At 29.8% G+C, this 16,863-nt stretch overlaps 1 protein-coding gene across 1 annotated transcript; it reads right to left on the minus strand.

Moving 5' to 3' along the window:
- Positions 1 to 6,181: 6,181 nt before the first annotated feature.
- LOC21400520 (protein trichome birefringence-like 41) lies at positions 6,182 to 15,646 on the minus strand. The gene is made up of 5 exons (XM_010095163.2): positions 15,248 to 15,646; positions 10,802 to 10,973; positions 8,259 to 8,434; positions 7,642 to 7,800; positions 6,182 to 6,629 (listed from the first exon to the last, which is right to left on the minus strand). Exons 1-5 carry the CDS (start codon positions 15,505 to 15,507, stop codon positions 6,335 to 6,337), a joined length of 1,062 nt encoding a protein of 353 aa, XP_010093465.2. The 5' UTR covers positions 15,508 to 15,646; the 3' UTR covers positions 6,182 to 6,334.
- Positions 15,647 to 16,863: the final 1,217 nt, after the last annotated feature.

A 16,863-nucleotide genomic window follows, 5' to 3' on the forward strand; every position in this document is an offset into this window, starting at 1 on the left:
TATATTATTTTCATTTGTACTCCAATATATAATGCCACGGGGTGTTCAGTAATCCATGCTTAAAGTGTTAGACCATTTTCAATGCAAATGTTATTGTTAATTGTATTGTTTGGTATCAAAAAGTAAGATATAGTATATTATTTTCATTTGTACTCTAATATATAATGCTACGGGGTGTTCAGTAATTCATTCTTAAAGTATTAGACTATCTTCAATGTAAATGTTAATGTTAATTGTATGTTTGGTATCAAAAAGTAAGATATAGTAGATTATTTTCATTTGTGCTCCAATATATAATGCTACTTGAAATGTTAAATCTGTCTTTTTTCATAATTATTAAGCTATAAAAGTTGTAAAAGTAAACTTATAAAAGTAAACTCTTACTTTTAAAACAATTTGAAAATGCAAAGTTGCAACAGTTAGTTAAAAAATTAAGCATTTCAACCAATAACATCAAATGCCAAATTTATTATATGTTATACTAGGAGGGAAATTTGCCACAAAGTATAATATATGACAAATTCAGCACAACATATAGGATTGTATTGGAGAGTTTCTTTACACTCAAATTCTAAATTTGTAATTAACACATTAATTATAGTATTGCATTGGAGATGCTTTTATGTTTTTGTTCTAAGGCATTTACTTTCTTAAGGTTTTTATTTGTGTTAGTTTATCAATCTATCCTAAAAGTTTAAACTATTAGAAAGAGAGCCACTAATAGTTTTACATTTTAACACTCCCCCCACATGTAAGCTGAACAATGGACAATCGTGTGGGTAAGGTTTCGTTTATTTTGCTAGTTCGAATCATAACTCAATTTTTGCTACAGTGTTTTCTCAAAAAATGAGAAAAAAGAGAGCAATTATAGGGGGAACTCAAGACCTCCCTGTAATGACTGAGAAAATTCCAGACTTTAAATAATACAATTTATTTATTTAAGCCAAGGATTTTCCTAGAAAATATTATGTGACTGAAGGATTTATGGAATCAATATATGTATTCCTAAATTCTGTAGCAGATTTCATGTTAAGTTCATGTTTTCGATCAAGTAAATTCGATCGATAAATTCTTGCCGTACTTTAAGGCGGAATAATTTTCAGTACTAGTATAGTTTAAGAATCTTAATTTCAAGAATCTCCAAACACAGCATGATGTTAGCAGCGTAAAAAAAAAACGCACTGACATTTTTAAAAAAAGAGAAAATCCTTAATTGCCAGACAGCTAGGTTAAAGTCACAAGATAGATACCTATAGTAGAAGGGTACAATGTGAGCTAAGGAGTTGACACCGTCAGAAACAACGTCATTTCTGAAAATTAACGCAGGAAAGTTAAATTTAGAATTTGTTCAGTCTAGAATTAATTTCAAGACTGTAAACAGTTCAAGATATTACGCGAATAAGAATTTAATGTGATATCCAAAGCAGTCAAGGATTTAACATTTAACTGTAAATAAGCAGTAGAAAAAGGACCCGTCAGAAATGGAAACGAATTCCTGTTAGCTAAGTTACTCTCTTATAGTCAGTATAATTTTTATCAGTTTCTAAGGGAAACTTAAGAAAGTGGACAAGAGTACAATGGGGTAGGTGAGATTTTTTTCTCTCCCTTCCTCCACTTGGCCGGCCATGCATGAAAAAATAGAGCCAAACCTTTGGCTAGTGGAGTGTGCTAGAGGACTTTATGTTAAGGTGATGTGATGTTAGTGGTTGAAGGGGAATTAATGGCAAAGTTGCTTCTTCTTTTCTCCTTCCAAAACCGGCCAAGAAAGGGGGATTTGAACCAAAAATTTGGTTGAATGATGGAGTGGAATTGGTGTTAAAAAAAATAATTTCCAAGTGCCTATAAAAGGAACCAACATAGGATAAGCTTCATTTTTTTTCTCCTAGCTTTTTCCCCACTCAAAAATCCGGCCACACACTCTCCATTTCCTCTCAAATATTTTCTCCCACTCTCCAAAACTTGAGCCCCTAGCACACCATAGAAGAAGAAGAAGGAGATTAAGGGATTCTAGGAGGAGACTAGTCAAGCATTCCTCTAAGGGTAAAGAAACTCTAAATCCTCTCTTTTTCATGTTTTGGGAAAGTTTGAAATAGAGAAATATTCTTCTCAAATTTCCTTATACTCTTATAGTTTCAAGCCATTAACAATCCTAGAGGAGTTCAAGGGTTTTTCAAGAGAAAGAGAGAATTCTTCAAGGGTAAGTTCTTAAACTCCCCTCCATTAATTTCTAGCCAACTTTAAGCTTGGATTTATGGATGTAAATTTGTGGTTCTTGAAGAGATAAGATTGTAATAAGAGTGTGTGAGTTTTATGTTGGTTTTGTGAGTTTTGAGCTTAGTTTGATGTGGTATGTTTATGCTTAATCTAAGTTGCTTATTTTCGGATTAGAGGAAAAATTTTCCGGTGACTTTGACCGCGAAAATGAGGACCATAGAGCGAGAGTTTTTAATGTTTTAAAGCTTGAACTTATAGCCCTGGATGTTTTGAACATTTTCGGTTACTATGACAAAACCTAATTTTAACTCTAAAACCAAGTTTGAAGCCATTTGGCAAAAACGGACAAGCTGTCCAACACAGTTTCGAAAAAAAAACTGGCAGCCACTGGTTCAGCCAAACGGGACCCTTAGAAGCTGAATCTCGATTTTTCACAAAAGTGACAATTTTATATTTCGACGAGATGAAGAAATTTGATGAAGAAAAGATTTTCAAAATCCGACCCTAAGAGGTACTAAAACACAGATTCCCGAAACGGCACAGTTTTTGACTAAAACAGTTTCAAGAAAAACAACAGCTACGGCTTTCAGCCAAACGGGGCCTTTAGAGGCCGAGATGAGAAGCTATACGGCTCAACTCCAACATAATTGCTCTGATATAGCTGGCTCTTTTAGGCACTTGGATATTTCCCAACAACTCCGGTCCATTTATGGTTATTGCTTCTGTGAACATAGTAGCTAAATAATCCCAACGCGTTACATAAGGCAGATATTGTATAATTGTTCGGTTTTCCGCAATTTTTTCCATTCCTCGGTGTAAATAGCCTAATATTGGTTCACAGTCAATAACATCTTCACCATCGAGAGTAACGATGAGTCGAAGAACACCATGCATTGATGGGTGGTGGGGACCCATATTTACTATCATGAGGTCTTTTCTTGGAGCTGGTATATTCATAGGTTTTTCTTTTTCCTCGATTGATTCTTTCATGAATTACTGAAAAGCGAAAATAAGTTCATTAAAATAAAAAAAAATCAAGATCTAATAAATCAAATAATTCAATAATTCAAAACGCTTCCTCAAATTCAAATTAACGCATTTTTGATTCCCGAATATCTAACTGATTAATTAATTCTTTATAACGTATTCTATTGTTCTTTGACAAATAAGACAGCATCCTTTGGCGTTTTCCCAAAATTTTACGGAGGCCTCTCTGAGATAAATAGTCTTTTCTGTGCAATTCCAAATGTGAAGAAAGTTTTCGTATCCTATTAGTGAGGCTTAGTATTTGAAATGTAACAGACCCCCTGTTTTTTTCTTTTTCTTCGTGTGAAATAACCGAGATGAATGACTTTTTTATCATAAAATGAAATCTTCCCCCCCACCGGCCCTTATTGCTTTGCTAGATTTTTTTATTGATCAATAATAATAATGTTATTCATTTTTTTTTTTTTATTTGGCATACACAATACAATAATCTTAATTTTGTGAATAATCTTAATTTTGTGAATAATTTCCAATTTGAAAATTGTATTCGAATAGGTAAACAAAAAGATAGTTGTCTGCACTCACAAAAGATAAAAAATTATATCTAAAATTTAAAAATAAACTAAGAAGATTTTTGCATTATTTCTAGATATTGATATGTCATTAAATTAGTATCGTGTATCATAATGGAATAGAAAACAATATAGGTGTGCATCTATTTGTCTTCATATATGCAATATAGTACGGGAAATAAAATCAATCCGTATTTCACTTTTTTTCAGTACACGCTTAAGTTCATTTTTAAATTGCGGATACATATGTATCCTTACCATACTGAAACGACTGCCATTATTGGTATCAAACCAATAGCGATTCATACAAGCGAAATCTTCTAATCGATAATTAGGCCAAAGAAAGAACTTTAATCTAATTATATTATTTTGATTTATTTTGCTTTTATTCAAAACCGGACTCTTTACCTTATTTTCATTACAAAAAAATGCATTGCTAGGTATACCATTTCTATTCCTAGAATTGAAACAAATTAGAATTCTCAATTCTCTACGATGTCTAGGGGATAAAATAGTTTCAGGAACAAACAAATCATAATGATTTTTGTCTCGATTTTCAGTCATCTTTTGATGTTTTGAAATGAATTCATCAAAATTCTTCGTATCAACATGGCCCTTTTCTCGATACCTTTGATTAATTGTGTGTTTACTTTTATGAACCAACGAAATACCTATAGTTTGATACATAATAAATTGTCCTTCATTTTTTCTAGACAGACGAACTGGTTCAATAAGTAATATTCCCTTTTTAATCAATTCTGTAAGAATGAAATTTTTCTGAATCATTAGAAGATCCAGATTTATTTCTCCCCTTTGAATAGAGGCTATAGTAATTTCTCTTAGGTTTATCGGTCTAAGCAGGGAACAATATACTTTGATGTTATCGATCATTTTTTTATTTAAAGAATCGTCCCATCTCAATTGAAAAAGCAAATACCTTTTTAGTAAGAAATCAAACTCCGCTTCCATGTTGGTCCTGGATTGTTTTTTATTTTTTTTCATCTTTGATACCGCATAATTTTCTTCAATATTCCCTTTCTAGTACCATGTTAGTTTACAAATCTATCCCAAAAGTTTAGCTATTAAGAGGTGAACCAACAATAGTTTTATATTTTAACAATTTGCATTTCTTTTCTTATTGTTAGCTTGGTAAATTTAGTTAAAAATTAAGTCCATTGCGATGTTTCATCTAATTTTTAATGTTGGTTCATAATTTACAAATTTTAATTCCTTAGCAACCATTTTAAAAGTTTGAGAGGCTTCTTTCCCCAAAAAAAGAAAAGAATGGGATTAAGTTATCACCTAGTAAATAGATTGGGATCAAATGAGCTAAGAGACTTGGGGTTTGTTTGGTATATGAATTTAAACTAAGATTCAAATCAGGATTTTTGGTTATGACTTTGAAATTTAAATTTTTTGTGAGAGAAAAATACTGTAATAGAACCAAAATTACAGGTTTACACTGTAGCAGAACCCATATACCAAACATCACCTTAGTGTTTTACAATGAAAGCTCCATCAACGGGGTGCAGTACTCGTGTAAGACTTTGCACTTTTAAACCAAAAGGCAATCAAAAGGTCTTTGAATATTTGGGCAGTGTGGGCTAGAGATTTTCAGTCATTGAGTAGACGTTTGGTTCATGAATTTAGAATCATGATTCAGAATCATTCTCGTTTTACGTGTGTTTTTTGTGAGAGAAAAATAATATAGAGAACTATGAATCATGATTCAGAATTAGGGACGAATACATGAAACAAATATCCCCTGATCTTTTAACAACTCAAATTTTATAACTACAACGTTTTCATTCCCAAAAATTCAAATAAACTTTTTTGCTGAAGTTTTCAAAATTGAGAATACATCACTATGCTTGAGTGTAAAAAAAAAATTGATAATTTTGGTTGGTTGTTGGTGATGGGCACTTTATAGGAACGCTACAAATTTTAAGTTTGGATTGACACATGTTAACAAATATAAATTATTGTAGACATGTCACAACTAAAGATACTTAAAAATTACAAAATTCATAAAAACTACAAATATATACATGAAAAACTCATAAAATTCAAAAATACTGAATGAAGTACACAAAAATAAAAGTATAATTTTACTCAGTACATAAAATTTAAATAATATTGCTGTAGTATATTTTGTTATAGTTTTAGTATCCATAGCAAAAGTCAATCTAATCTTAAAAGCCATGTATATTGCTTAAATATCTCCTAAAAGGATGAGCCTAGTGCGGCCCGTCCTGAAGACTTAGGCTCAACCCAGCTTGGATGTATGGGCTAGGCCCAAATTCGCCCCATATTTATTAGAGGTCCAATTTGATGTAAGAATCAGTTTGTCGTTTATCTTTTATAATATACATAGATGCATAACAAAATGTTAGCATGAACAAAACGCATCATCAAATTAGTATTCAACCAATCTCCATACCATATATTTGGCTTTACTGAATAAAGTAATTACAACCCCATTATTGTCCTTGCTTTCAGAATATAATAATATTATTTATATTTGATTATAAACAATTACTTTTTGGGTAATATTTCATGTTTCAAAGAATCAAGTTGTAAAGAATCTCGTTCCAAGTATCAGGAACTCCAGGGAGGCACCAATGGCTACAATCCATGGCAGTTAAGCCTCCAAAGCCATAAATAGAAGGATGTCCATCTTTACGCAAGAGTGACAGGTTGGTGATATCCAGCAATTTGACAGGCTTTGTAATTTTGTTCAACACATCTTTAAGCACAAACAAAGCCGGTGGCAAACCCCCTGGATAAGTTGAGCCAGCCAATGGTAGCTTCTCTTCCTTGCAACTCTTTGCGCTTGGCTCATTCCACAATGTGCCGCTGCAAAAAAATTTCAAATTAAGTGGACGTTTGGTTTATGGATTCAAAATTATGATTCAAAACTATTTTCAATTTACGTGTATTTTTTGTGAGAGAAAATACTATAACGAACCATGATTCGAATCATGGCATGAATTTAGAAACCAAACAACCCATTAAATTTATAAATTGGAAGAGATATGTGTTTATTATATATTTATATTTAGTACCACATGTACCCTCCCATATTGTTAGGTCTAAAAGCCAGCAGTACCAACCATGTTGGGTGCCCTCATGTGGTGTGGGGCACCAGGAGTTGCCCCCATAGCTTTATTCTTTCATAAAACTTAGGTCAGATTTGAGAATTATGACGATCATAATGGTACAAGAAATCAAACTTGTGTATTATGGCTATGACTGCCAATTCGGATAGCGACACGACGATACGATTCGAAATCCGCACAAAGTTAGTGGGTTTGAATTTATTATAAATGGATTTGGGTCATAATCAGGGTGACACGATTAACACGATTAATAAATGAGTTGGGTTATGGTTGACCTTCTAACCGAAGTGACACGATTAATTATATGTGTCATCTACAATCTCATGATATGTGATATAACATGAAAGTTTATATAACATATTAAATAGAAATAATGTGAATTTTAATATTTGTAGGTAAAATTCATTTATTTTTCTTAAAAGAAAAAATAAATTGACCAATAAACATGTTAAACATGTTTTGACCGTGTTAAATAAGTCATTATTATATTAGTTATTTATTCAATATATTAATTTAAACGAGTTATACACGTTGACACGATTAACACGATTAATAAATGGATCGTGTTTGGGTTGATATTTTTGACACGTTTAATAAACATGTTGTGTTTGAACTGATGTTTTTTGACACGATTAATAAACGAGTTGACACGAACACGACCGACTAACACGAATTACCACCCTTAATTATGGCCCAAATTAGAGTTTTTAATTAAAACAATAAAGAAAGGGGGAGTAGAAGAAACTTACTTGTAATGAGATGGAGAAATTCCTTGGAAGAAAACCATTGTCTTGGCAGGGTCAATATTTGTATCCACCCATGCCGCCCATGTAGTGAGAGCCATCTGGAAAGCAAGCATACGATCCATGTCTTTGGTTACCTGCTGACCTACTTGGACATAATCCCACCTGCAATATAATTAATACAAAAATAATTAGTTGTACCTAGCTTATAGCTAAAAATACGTCACATCAATTCATACCGGCTAAAAAACAAGAAAGAAAAGATTTATCATCGATTAGAGTTGACTGCAACTCTAAGTGGACGATTAGTTCACAGATTTAGAATAATGATTTAGAATTATTCTGAATTTATGTGTGTTTTTTATGAGAGAAAATACTGTAACGAATCACGAATAATAATTCGAATCATGACACAAATTCTCGTACCAAACACTCTCTAAAATTTAAATTAGTCGGCGCTTATAAAACAACTGTACAATGTCGTCAAAAAATTTTATAATGATATCAAACCTCATATCTTTAAAAGTCATATATTAAGGTGTCGTGACTGTCAAATTTTTTTATTTTTTATTTTTAAAAAAGATAAAAAATAAAAGGGTAAGAGTGATAGTTTTTATACATACGGTTGAGTAGGACCCCTACGGTTCCACCAATGCCATGTGTTGAAGATAAGCATGTCAATTCCTTTCCACAGTTTGCCTCCATCAATTGAATCCAATTTCAATACTCTACCAATTCTCTCCCTCACAACATCTACTAGGTACACATTGCGGTCAAGCATCACTTTGACACCATATTCCTGCAAACATATAATAAAGAGGTTTTTATTAGTCTAAGTGGTGCAAAACTTTTGTATTTATGACAATGAAATTGTAAACGCTGAAAGATTGAAATTCCATCTCATACTACTAGATAGAACTCCAGACCATCATATGTTTGGTGCATGGTTTAAGAAAAGAAGAAGTAGAAAAAATTTCTTTTATTTACTTTTGTTTTGGGGATCTTCTTTGAAAAAGATAAAACAAAAAAATTATATACTATAGTAAGGTTTGAAACTTAAGGTCTTCTTCTTTTCCTAACTCAAACTTTTCTATCACAGTGTTTTTTCTTACAAAAATTTAAATTTAACTTTTTTACTATAGTATTTTCTCTCATATAAAAAAATTTGAGTTGTGATATGGCATTAACTAGGAGAGTCACTTCTTTAACAACTCACTAACTTTGTCTTTATTATAATATTTCAAAATATGGAGCTTATTATACAATTGTTGAGTGCTTATTTTCCTTTGTCAATTATTTCTCAAGAGTGGAGTATTATCAATTATGCTTTTAGTTTTTAGACCATCTCTAATGTAAAAATTAATGCTAATTGTATATTTAACACTAAAAAGTTTGATAGCAGATATTATTTTTTGTGCTCTAATGTATAATTCTATTTGAAATGTTAAAACCTATTTTTTCTATAATCATTAAGTTTTTAAAGGTGTAAAAGTAAATTTTTAATTTTAAAATAATTTAAAAAAGTAAAAGGTGTAATGATTAAATAAAAAAGTAACCATATCGACAAATAAGAATTAAGTGTTCAATTCATCATATGTTATATTTGGTGAGAAATTTACTATAAAATATAACATATGACAAATTTAACATAATAAATAACATTGTATTAGAGAGTATATTTTACACTAAAATACTAAATTTATAATTAGCATATAATTATAGCATTGTATTATTTTCTTTCATTAAAAAAATAAAAATATTACTCTCTTCAGTGTCGTTTTCATTTTAATGTTGATACGTTAGTATATAATTATCACTTCTCTTTTTAGGTCACTCCTCATTTTCATGATATCTTTCACAACGAGCACTATTTATTTGTTCCTATTTAGCAACCAAAAAAATTAAACGAAACAAAAAGATAAACACTATTGTTAGGCAAGTTGGTGGGGACACTTGAAGAAGAGAGGCTGATAATAAAAGAAAATTTTCTCCATTAGTTTTGCTCATTTGAATTAAAATTTTAAATTAAAAGAATAAGTTTATGAAAAAAAAACTGTAATATAAAAAATTAGATTTAAATTTTTATAAGATAAAATATTACAGTAAAAATTTAAATTATCATTTAAATTCGAATGGAAAACTACAAAAGAAAAAAGGCAATTTTCAACGCAAAAATAACGTGGGGAAAACAGTAATAAGATTCCCCATGCACACAAGTGTACAAATATATGAGGCCAAATTCTCTTTTGTCTGGAAAAGTGCTTCTGCAACAAGCCTTGTGAAATGGGCAACCGAAAAGAGGACCACATGGTTGGTACAATGATGACAACATTTATAGTATTTTTAATGCTTCAATTTCATTGAAAGGTTCCTGGCGAGGACTGACTAGAAATTTCTTGTGATTAGGATTATATGATTAAAATTATTTTTTATTTATGTGTATTTTTTTATGAGAAAAAATATTATAATAAATTATAAATTATGATTTAAATTATGGTTTCAATTCTCTAATTAAATATTTACAGTCTTAGATTGACACCCATAACCCCATATTTCATGAGAAATGACCAACTAACCCAAATCCCTCCATGATTCCAAGTTATTGTTTTTTTTTTTTTTTTTTTTTTTTTAAATGGATAATTCCCATGTTGTTGTTTAATGAGATATTTGTCCTAAGTAAACGTATGAAGATGAGCTTAATTATTATCCTAACGTAGACTTAGAGGACGTTTGGTAAGAGAATTCGTACCATGATTTGAATCATAGTTTATGGTTTGCTATAATGTTTTCTCTTACAAAAAATACACGTAAATCGAAAATGATTCTAATCTATGAGCCAAACGTCTTCTTATATTGAGGGCGCCATTTTTTATATTAAAATTAAAAAAAATAAATACAAAAAATCTAAAAATGTCAGCTACGTTATTTCTCTTGTAATCTTCTTCCCACCTTAATAAAATTCTACAGCGCTTAAAACTGAACGTGACTTTCATATATCCAAAGCAAACTAGCCAATTTTTCATATATATATATATGTTGTAATAAATTATTTTGTACATAGTCAATTTTTTTTTTTCAAATAAGTAGCAACATACAATTAAGATGATCAATACTATATTATTTAGAAATTAGAACAAAAACTTGAAGCTAAAAGAAAATTACTTACCGTAAATTCGAATATTGAAACATCATCTACTCTTGTAATGGTATAAGTGGCATTAGGTACTGAAGAGTGAAGCATGCATGTGAGTGACTGCCACTGGTTTCGGCTCAGAGAATCTCCAACAAACATCATACTCTTCCCTCTTAACCTCTCCAAGAAATCCTCTCCATCAAATCTATAATCCAAAAGCTTTCCCAAAATTTAATTAATTTGTTTCTAATTAATTTTAAAGTTTTCCTTGCTTATTATATATATATATATGTCTTAATATTGATATTAGCTAATGAGAGTAATGAACTGCATATATATATATATATATAAATGTGTGTGTGTGATCTAAAGAAAATAAACAAATGAAGTAAACAGACAATACCAGCTTGGAATCAAACTCAACACCTATCAACTTGATTATATTTCTTCGTAGTTGCAACTATTTAGATTGGACATCCAATACCCTTGTTTGTCTTTTATATTTTGCACAGTTTTTTTTTTTTTTTTTTTTTTTTTTTTTTTTTTTTTTTTTTTCCTATTGCCCTAATATGACAAAAGAATATCATTATCATTAGAAAGAAAAGGTTATTAACTTTTTTTTTTTTTTTGCTAAGCGAAAAGGTTATTTTTTAACTTGATAAGTGTGTAAAACACAAGTGTTCAAGTCATGCACTAGTAAAACAAATTAAATACGCTCATAAGAAGGGGGGGGAAAAAAAAAACAGAGAGAGAGAAACACGCTTATTACAATAAAATCAATCTATTACATATATTACTTGGGGTCCTCTTAACTGTTTGTATCATCTAATCTTTATTAACAAATATAATGATAATTGACACTTTTTCCTCCATTCAATTGCTAATGAGTGGAACACCCTACTAAGCAAAAAGGCATCCTAGTAAAGCCAAACCATTCTAGAGCTCTTAAATATCAAAGTTGAAATATAGCAAAATTTTTTACATGTTACAAGAGGAGCAAAATCTGATATCATTAAAGTAATGATCTTATAATTATATTGCAGAAAATGTGACATCATTATGATAATTATTATGTCATTTTTGTTATTTTTGTAATGTTTTAAAAATTTTACACAATTTCAACTCAAATTATGAAATTTGGCCATGTAGTGTAATTATCTATTTATTATATTGTATAAATCTAATCATTATTTCTCTAATTAAGATTAATGCAAACCCACATGTCTATATATACACACATATATAATACGCGCACACACAGACACAGACACATATATATATATATATATGTATATATTGATTTATATAAGATTAGATTAATTATCAAACTCAGCATTATGGTGTAAATGTTTGTCTCCCAAATCTCAGAAGAGCATGTCACATGGGCAACCCACCGCAGAGCCCCGTGATCCTTCATTCTAAGCCCTAAAATAATCTAATTGAATGTATGTTGTTATTGCTTTCACATTGCCACCGACTGTATATATATAGTCTATTTTCGCATGCACAGAATAAATTTCATTCACAAGACATTCAACTAAACTTTCTAGATCTTAGAAGACTACCAACAATCTTCTTTCATTGTACGTAGTTCAAACATGGCACTTACTATTGTATTGTATATGTTTTTGAAAGTCAAATTTGGAAAAATCACATTAAAAAAATATGAAACTGATCTCTTTTTGTACTTTACTCTAAAAAATCTTGTGATAATTGTACGTCAAAATTTTAAGAATTCTGATATCGTAAAATAAGTAATAACATTGATGTATAACCTTATGCACCTTTTCTTTTTGTTTTTTTGGAAAACTTTATTCATCAAACAAACAAAAAATTATGGTATGTATAATTTGACTCTTTTTTCTTTTTTGAATGGCTAATTTTAAGGTATGGAGGTTTTTTTTTTTTTTTTTTTTTTTTTTTTTTTTTTTTTTTTTTTTCTCTGGGCGCTAGGTATGGAAGAGTTTTAGGCATCGTTCATTTCACCGATTCGAGTTTTCAGTTTTAGATTTTTACAGTAAAAAGCTCTCAGAAAATATCACATCTAACATTTTCTGCTACAGTGAAAAGCTTTCAAAAAATATCACATTTTAACTCGAATTTACGAAGTGAACGAGGTATAAGAGTACTTATGACAACAGATATTTTATATGATTTTCTTTTTATAATTTACTATATATGAATTAGTCGTGTTGAAAAGTAACACATCATTTGCTACAGAATAATGTGAATATTTTACTCCCCGTTAAATATAATTTCTTGGGTCTTACAATAACACATTGCACAATTATTTCCTCTCTATTAAACGAATAAAATTATATGGACATGAAACACACTTATACTCAGCCTATATAAATAATCATTCTTTAAATAAAACATTAAAAAAACCGCATTCATTATTCTTTGAAACGCCAACTGCACTGCCAAAAAAATAAAAAAATAAACAGAAAGAAAGGGCAGAAAAGCAGCAGCCAGTTATTGAAGCCAAACAACATTACAGCCAAGAACATTAAATACATTAAATATTTGTCATTGGGTCGATGAATGCCCCAATCGCGTCACTTTGCGCGTGGAGTAGAATTAGCGGCGACAGACTGACACACTATTTTTTTTTTCTTTTTGAAAAACGACACTAAGTCGTTTAGTATGAGAATTCACATCAGGTTGATTCTAATTATTATTTTAAAATTAAAATTAAAATTCATAATTTTAAATTTAAATTATAATTCTAAAATTATGATTCAAAATTAAAAATTTGAATCACTTTGAATCAAGAGAGGAATAGGTTTAGAATCATGATTTGAGTTAGTTTAAAACATCATATTAAATTCTGAATCATCCAAACCAAACACTGATCTGAATTATGATTCAAAATCATTATAAATAAATACTAAATTCTAAACTAAAATTTAGAATCATGATTTTAGATCCATCTATCTATCGTATTTACACTTTCCTTTTGTTATTTTCTTTTTGTAACACAATTTCATGTGATGTTCCACCCACAGGAGCTTTCATAAGCACAGCTGGACAGCTATTATAATGAGGTTTTTTTTAATTATTTTTTCAGAATCATACGATATTGATTACTAATTAATCGGACAGATCTAAATATTTATTTTTAATTGGCAATTAAAAATAATAAAGAAAAGACAGCCCAGCCAAAACCAGAAGCAAAAAAGGAAAACTAGTTGTCAATTGCAATTAGATTTCCTTCACGAAAGCCTTTTTCTTCTTTCTTTTTTTGCTGTAATTTTCCTTTTTCATTATTTTCTGAAAGTGGAATTTTGCTTTTCATTTTGGATACGAATATGAAAACGGACACACGAGATATGACCATTGACAATCGCTTGCACTTTTTGCCAAATTTTCATAAAAGTAGGAAAAAGTAAAAAGGAAATGGTATAAAAATTTGGCAAGTTGCCAAAATTAAAAGCCCCAAAAACCTATCAAATTTAGAAAAGAAATATCCATCTTTAGATTGAGAGTTGTGCTCATATAGTCCCTACTATATATACATATATTGCTAATATTTTGTCCCTCATATTTCACCAAAAAGACTCAATTAGCTGTGAGAATTATATTATTATATGTAGGTATGATAAAATGTCAAATTGATTTAACTAGTTTTGAATATATTTCATTTTTTTTTTATTTTGATGTAATTTTTATAAGATTATGAGGGCAGAAAGCTCCTTCTGGTTAAACCATCCTATTACGACGCGAAAACCAATAAACTGCTAACAATATCACAGTTATATATCACTCCCAACCTCATGTGGGTTATAATTTCTCTACCAAATGGGTGAAAAAGAGAACATATAAACAGTACTTTTTTGCCTTTTCCTCTTTTTGTGGCTAACCAACTGAGTCCTGTTAGACCAAAAAGTTGGTACATCACTATTCACTTTTTTATGTACCAACTGTGATATATTTAAGTTACGTTTAATTTTAAATTTTTAATTTAAATTAAAATTTAATTTTATGTGAAAATTTTTTATTATAATAACAAAAATAAATAAATGTGACTATTTTTGAGAATATTTTACTGTAATAAAACTCGAATCAGTGAAATGAAATTATATGCTCACAGATTATTACAAAAACGTATCCAAAATTCCTAATTAATTGCATCACCTTGGCATGGTAAAAACATAAACTTGTCACCGCATGTGACAATTTAACATCACTTTTTTTTCTTTTTTAGTAAATTCCATTTAACATTATTGAAAACATTAAATCATTTGCATGATAGCACAGAAAATTAGCAATTTTACAAAAAGAATGTAATGATTGCATTGGCGAGAAAATTATCACTATATGCAAAGGACAATGCTAGCTATAATCAAACTTTTCATCATCACAAAAAAGAGAAAAAATGAAAAAAAAAAAAAAAACCCATGATATAGTAATCAAATTCACCATTACCCAAAACATCAAAAAAAAAAAAAAAAAAAAAGAGTGGGCAGAGAGAAATACCTTGCTAAATTGCAGTCTTGTGGTTGCCATCTGAATTTGGTGTAAAAGAGATCAGGTCGGCCATTCCTCTGGCAAGTGAACTCGTGCTCAAGAAAATGACATATTGAAGGATCGTAAAGTGGATAAGTACGGTCCAAAATCCATCTTCCCTTGAAGAAATCACACTCAGAAGTTATACCCTTTGCTTTGTGCAAGTAATGAAGGACAATAAAAAGAAGAAGATAAAATGTAATAACAGAATGGCGAGACCAGAAACCCATTTCTAAATATGCATGAGAGATATATATATATATATATATAGAGAGAGAGAGAGAGAGGAGAGAGAGAGAGAGAGAGAGGTAACAGGACTAGAAACCTCTCTTCTCTCAATCTTGTTTCTGTGGTAACAGGACTAGAAACCTCTCCTCTCAATCTTGTTTCTCCTCTACCCTCTCTCTCAATATATAGAGGTTGTCTTTCAGTGTGTTTTGCTTTTTTTATTTTTTATTTTTGCGGTGAATTAAATTGAATATTTAATCCAATATCAAAAAAAAGAAAAAAAGAAAAATAAAAGGAAGGAAGGAAGAGGTGAAAAATGCCATATTAATAAATGGGATCCACTGGGATCCAGATTAAGGAACGAGTTTTGCCTTTTTGTGTTGGCTTTTTGGGTTTGCATGGTAAATAGTCTTAAACGAGTGGCCCTTTTTCTTCTTCTTTTTCTTTTTCTTTTTCAACGAGGGAGAAGTTTCTTTTGCTTTGGGCAGTTGCTGGTATCTTCTGCCGAGCAAAAGATTGGATATGACATACTAACGTATTTTTGGAGAGTTATGTTGCAGGATACCAAAAAATATGCCTTGTATATATAAACTATAGAGTACTAAATTATCATATCACACCATAATCATAAATATTTAAAAAGTAAGTTTTCTTTATGGTGCATCTCAAAATTATGATCTAACAAGTGAAATAAGTGTTTTTATCTTTGGATTAATTTTTAACAGTCAGATCTGCGGCTTGAGTGATTCTGCATAGTGCATTGTAAATTTATAATATAAACATACACAGATTTTACCGTTAAAAATTTAATCCAACAGTCAAAAATATTTTTTTTACCAATCGATCATAAAAGGAGATGCAGTACAGTAAAGTTTCCCTAAAAAGTATGACAATATAGTGAGATCTAACAAAGATATAGTTTAAAATTGTATCATATAACCATTAAGTATTTTTTCATACACTAACATAAACTATTATATTTTTTCCTAAGGCCATGTTTGATAGTTTGTATTGTATTGTATAGGAGTATTTTATTGTGTTATAATATCATAATACAATACGGTATTTAGTATCATGATGTATTGCACAAGGGGTTAAAATGTAAAATTTTTTAAATTTTGGGGTCAAAATAGTTTTCAAAAATTTTAAGGTTAAAAAATAATTTTTCAAAAGTTTTAGGGTTAAATGTAATTTTATAAAAAAAATTTAGGATTGGAATGTAATTTTACAAAAAAAAAAAAAGAATCAAAATGTAAATTCTAAAAATTGAAGTGTCAAAATGTATTTAGAAAATATAAATTTGTATTATGCCCCTCAATTTTTAAACAATTATAGGATCTGATAATATGACTCTATGT

This window comes from Morus notabilis, unplaced genomic scaffold (assembly GCF_000414095.1).
Source record: "Morus notabilis unplaced genomic scaffold, ASM41409v2 Scaffold243, whole genome shotgun sequence".
NCBI classification, from domain to species: Eukaryota; Viridiplantae; Streptophyta; class Magnoliopsida; order Rosales; family Moraceae; genus Morus; species Morus notabilis.

Coding starts and splice junctions, on each gene's coding strand:
- LOC21400520 (XM_010095163.2), bottom strand. CDS start 15,507: ATGGGTTTCTGGTCTCGCCATTCTGTTATTACATTTTATCTTCTTCTT. Junction 10,974..15,247: donor CAAGACTGCAATTTAGCAAG/GTATTTCTCTCT, acceptor TTTGGATTATAG/ATTTGATGGAGAGGATTTCT. Junction 7,801..8,258: donor CGTAGGGGTCCTACTCAACC/GTATGTATAAAA, acceptor ATTATATTGCAG/GTGGGATTATGTCCAAGTAG.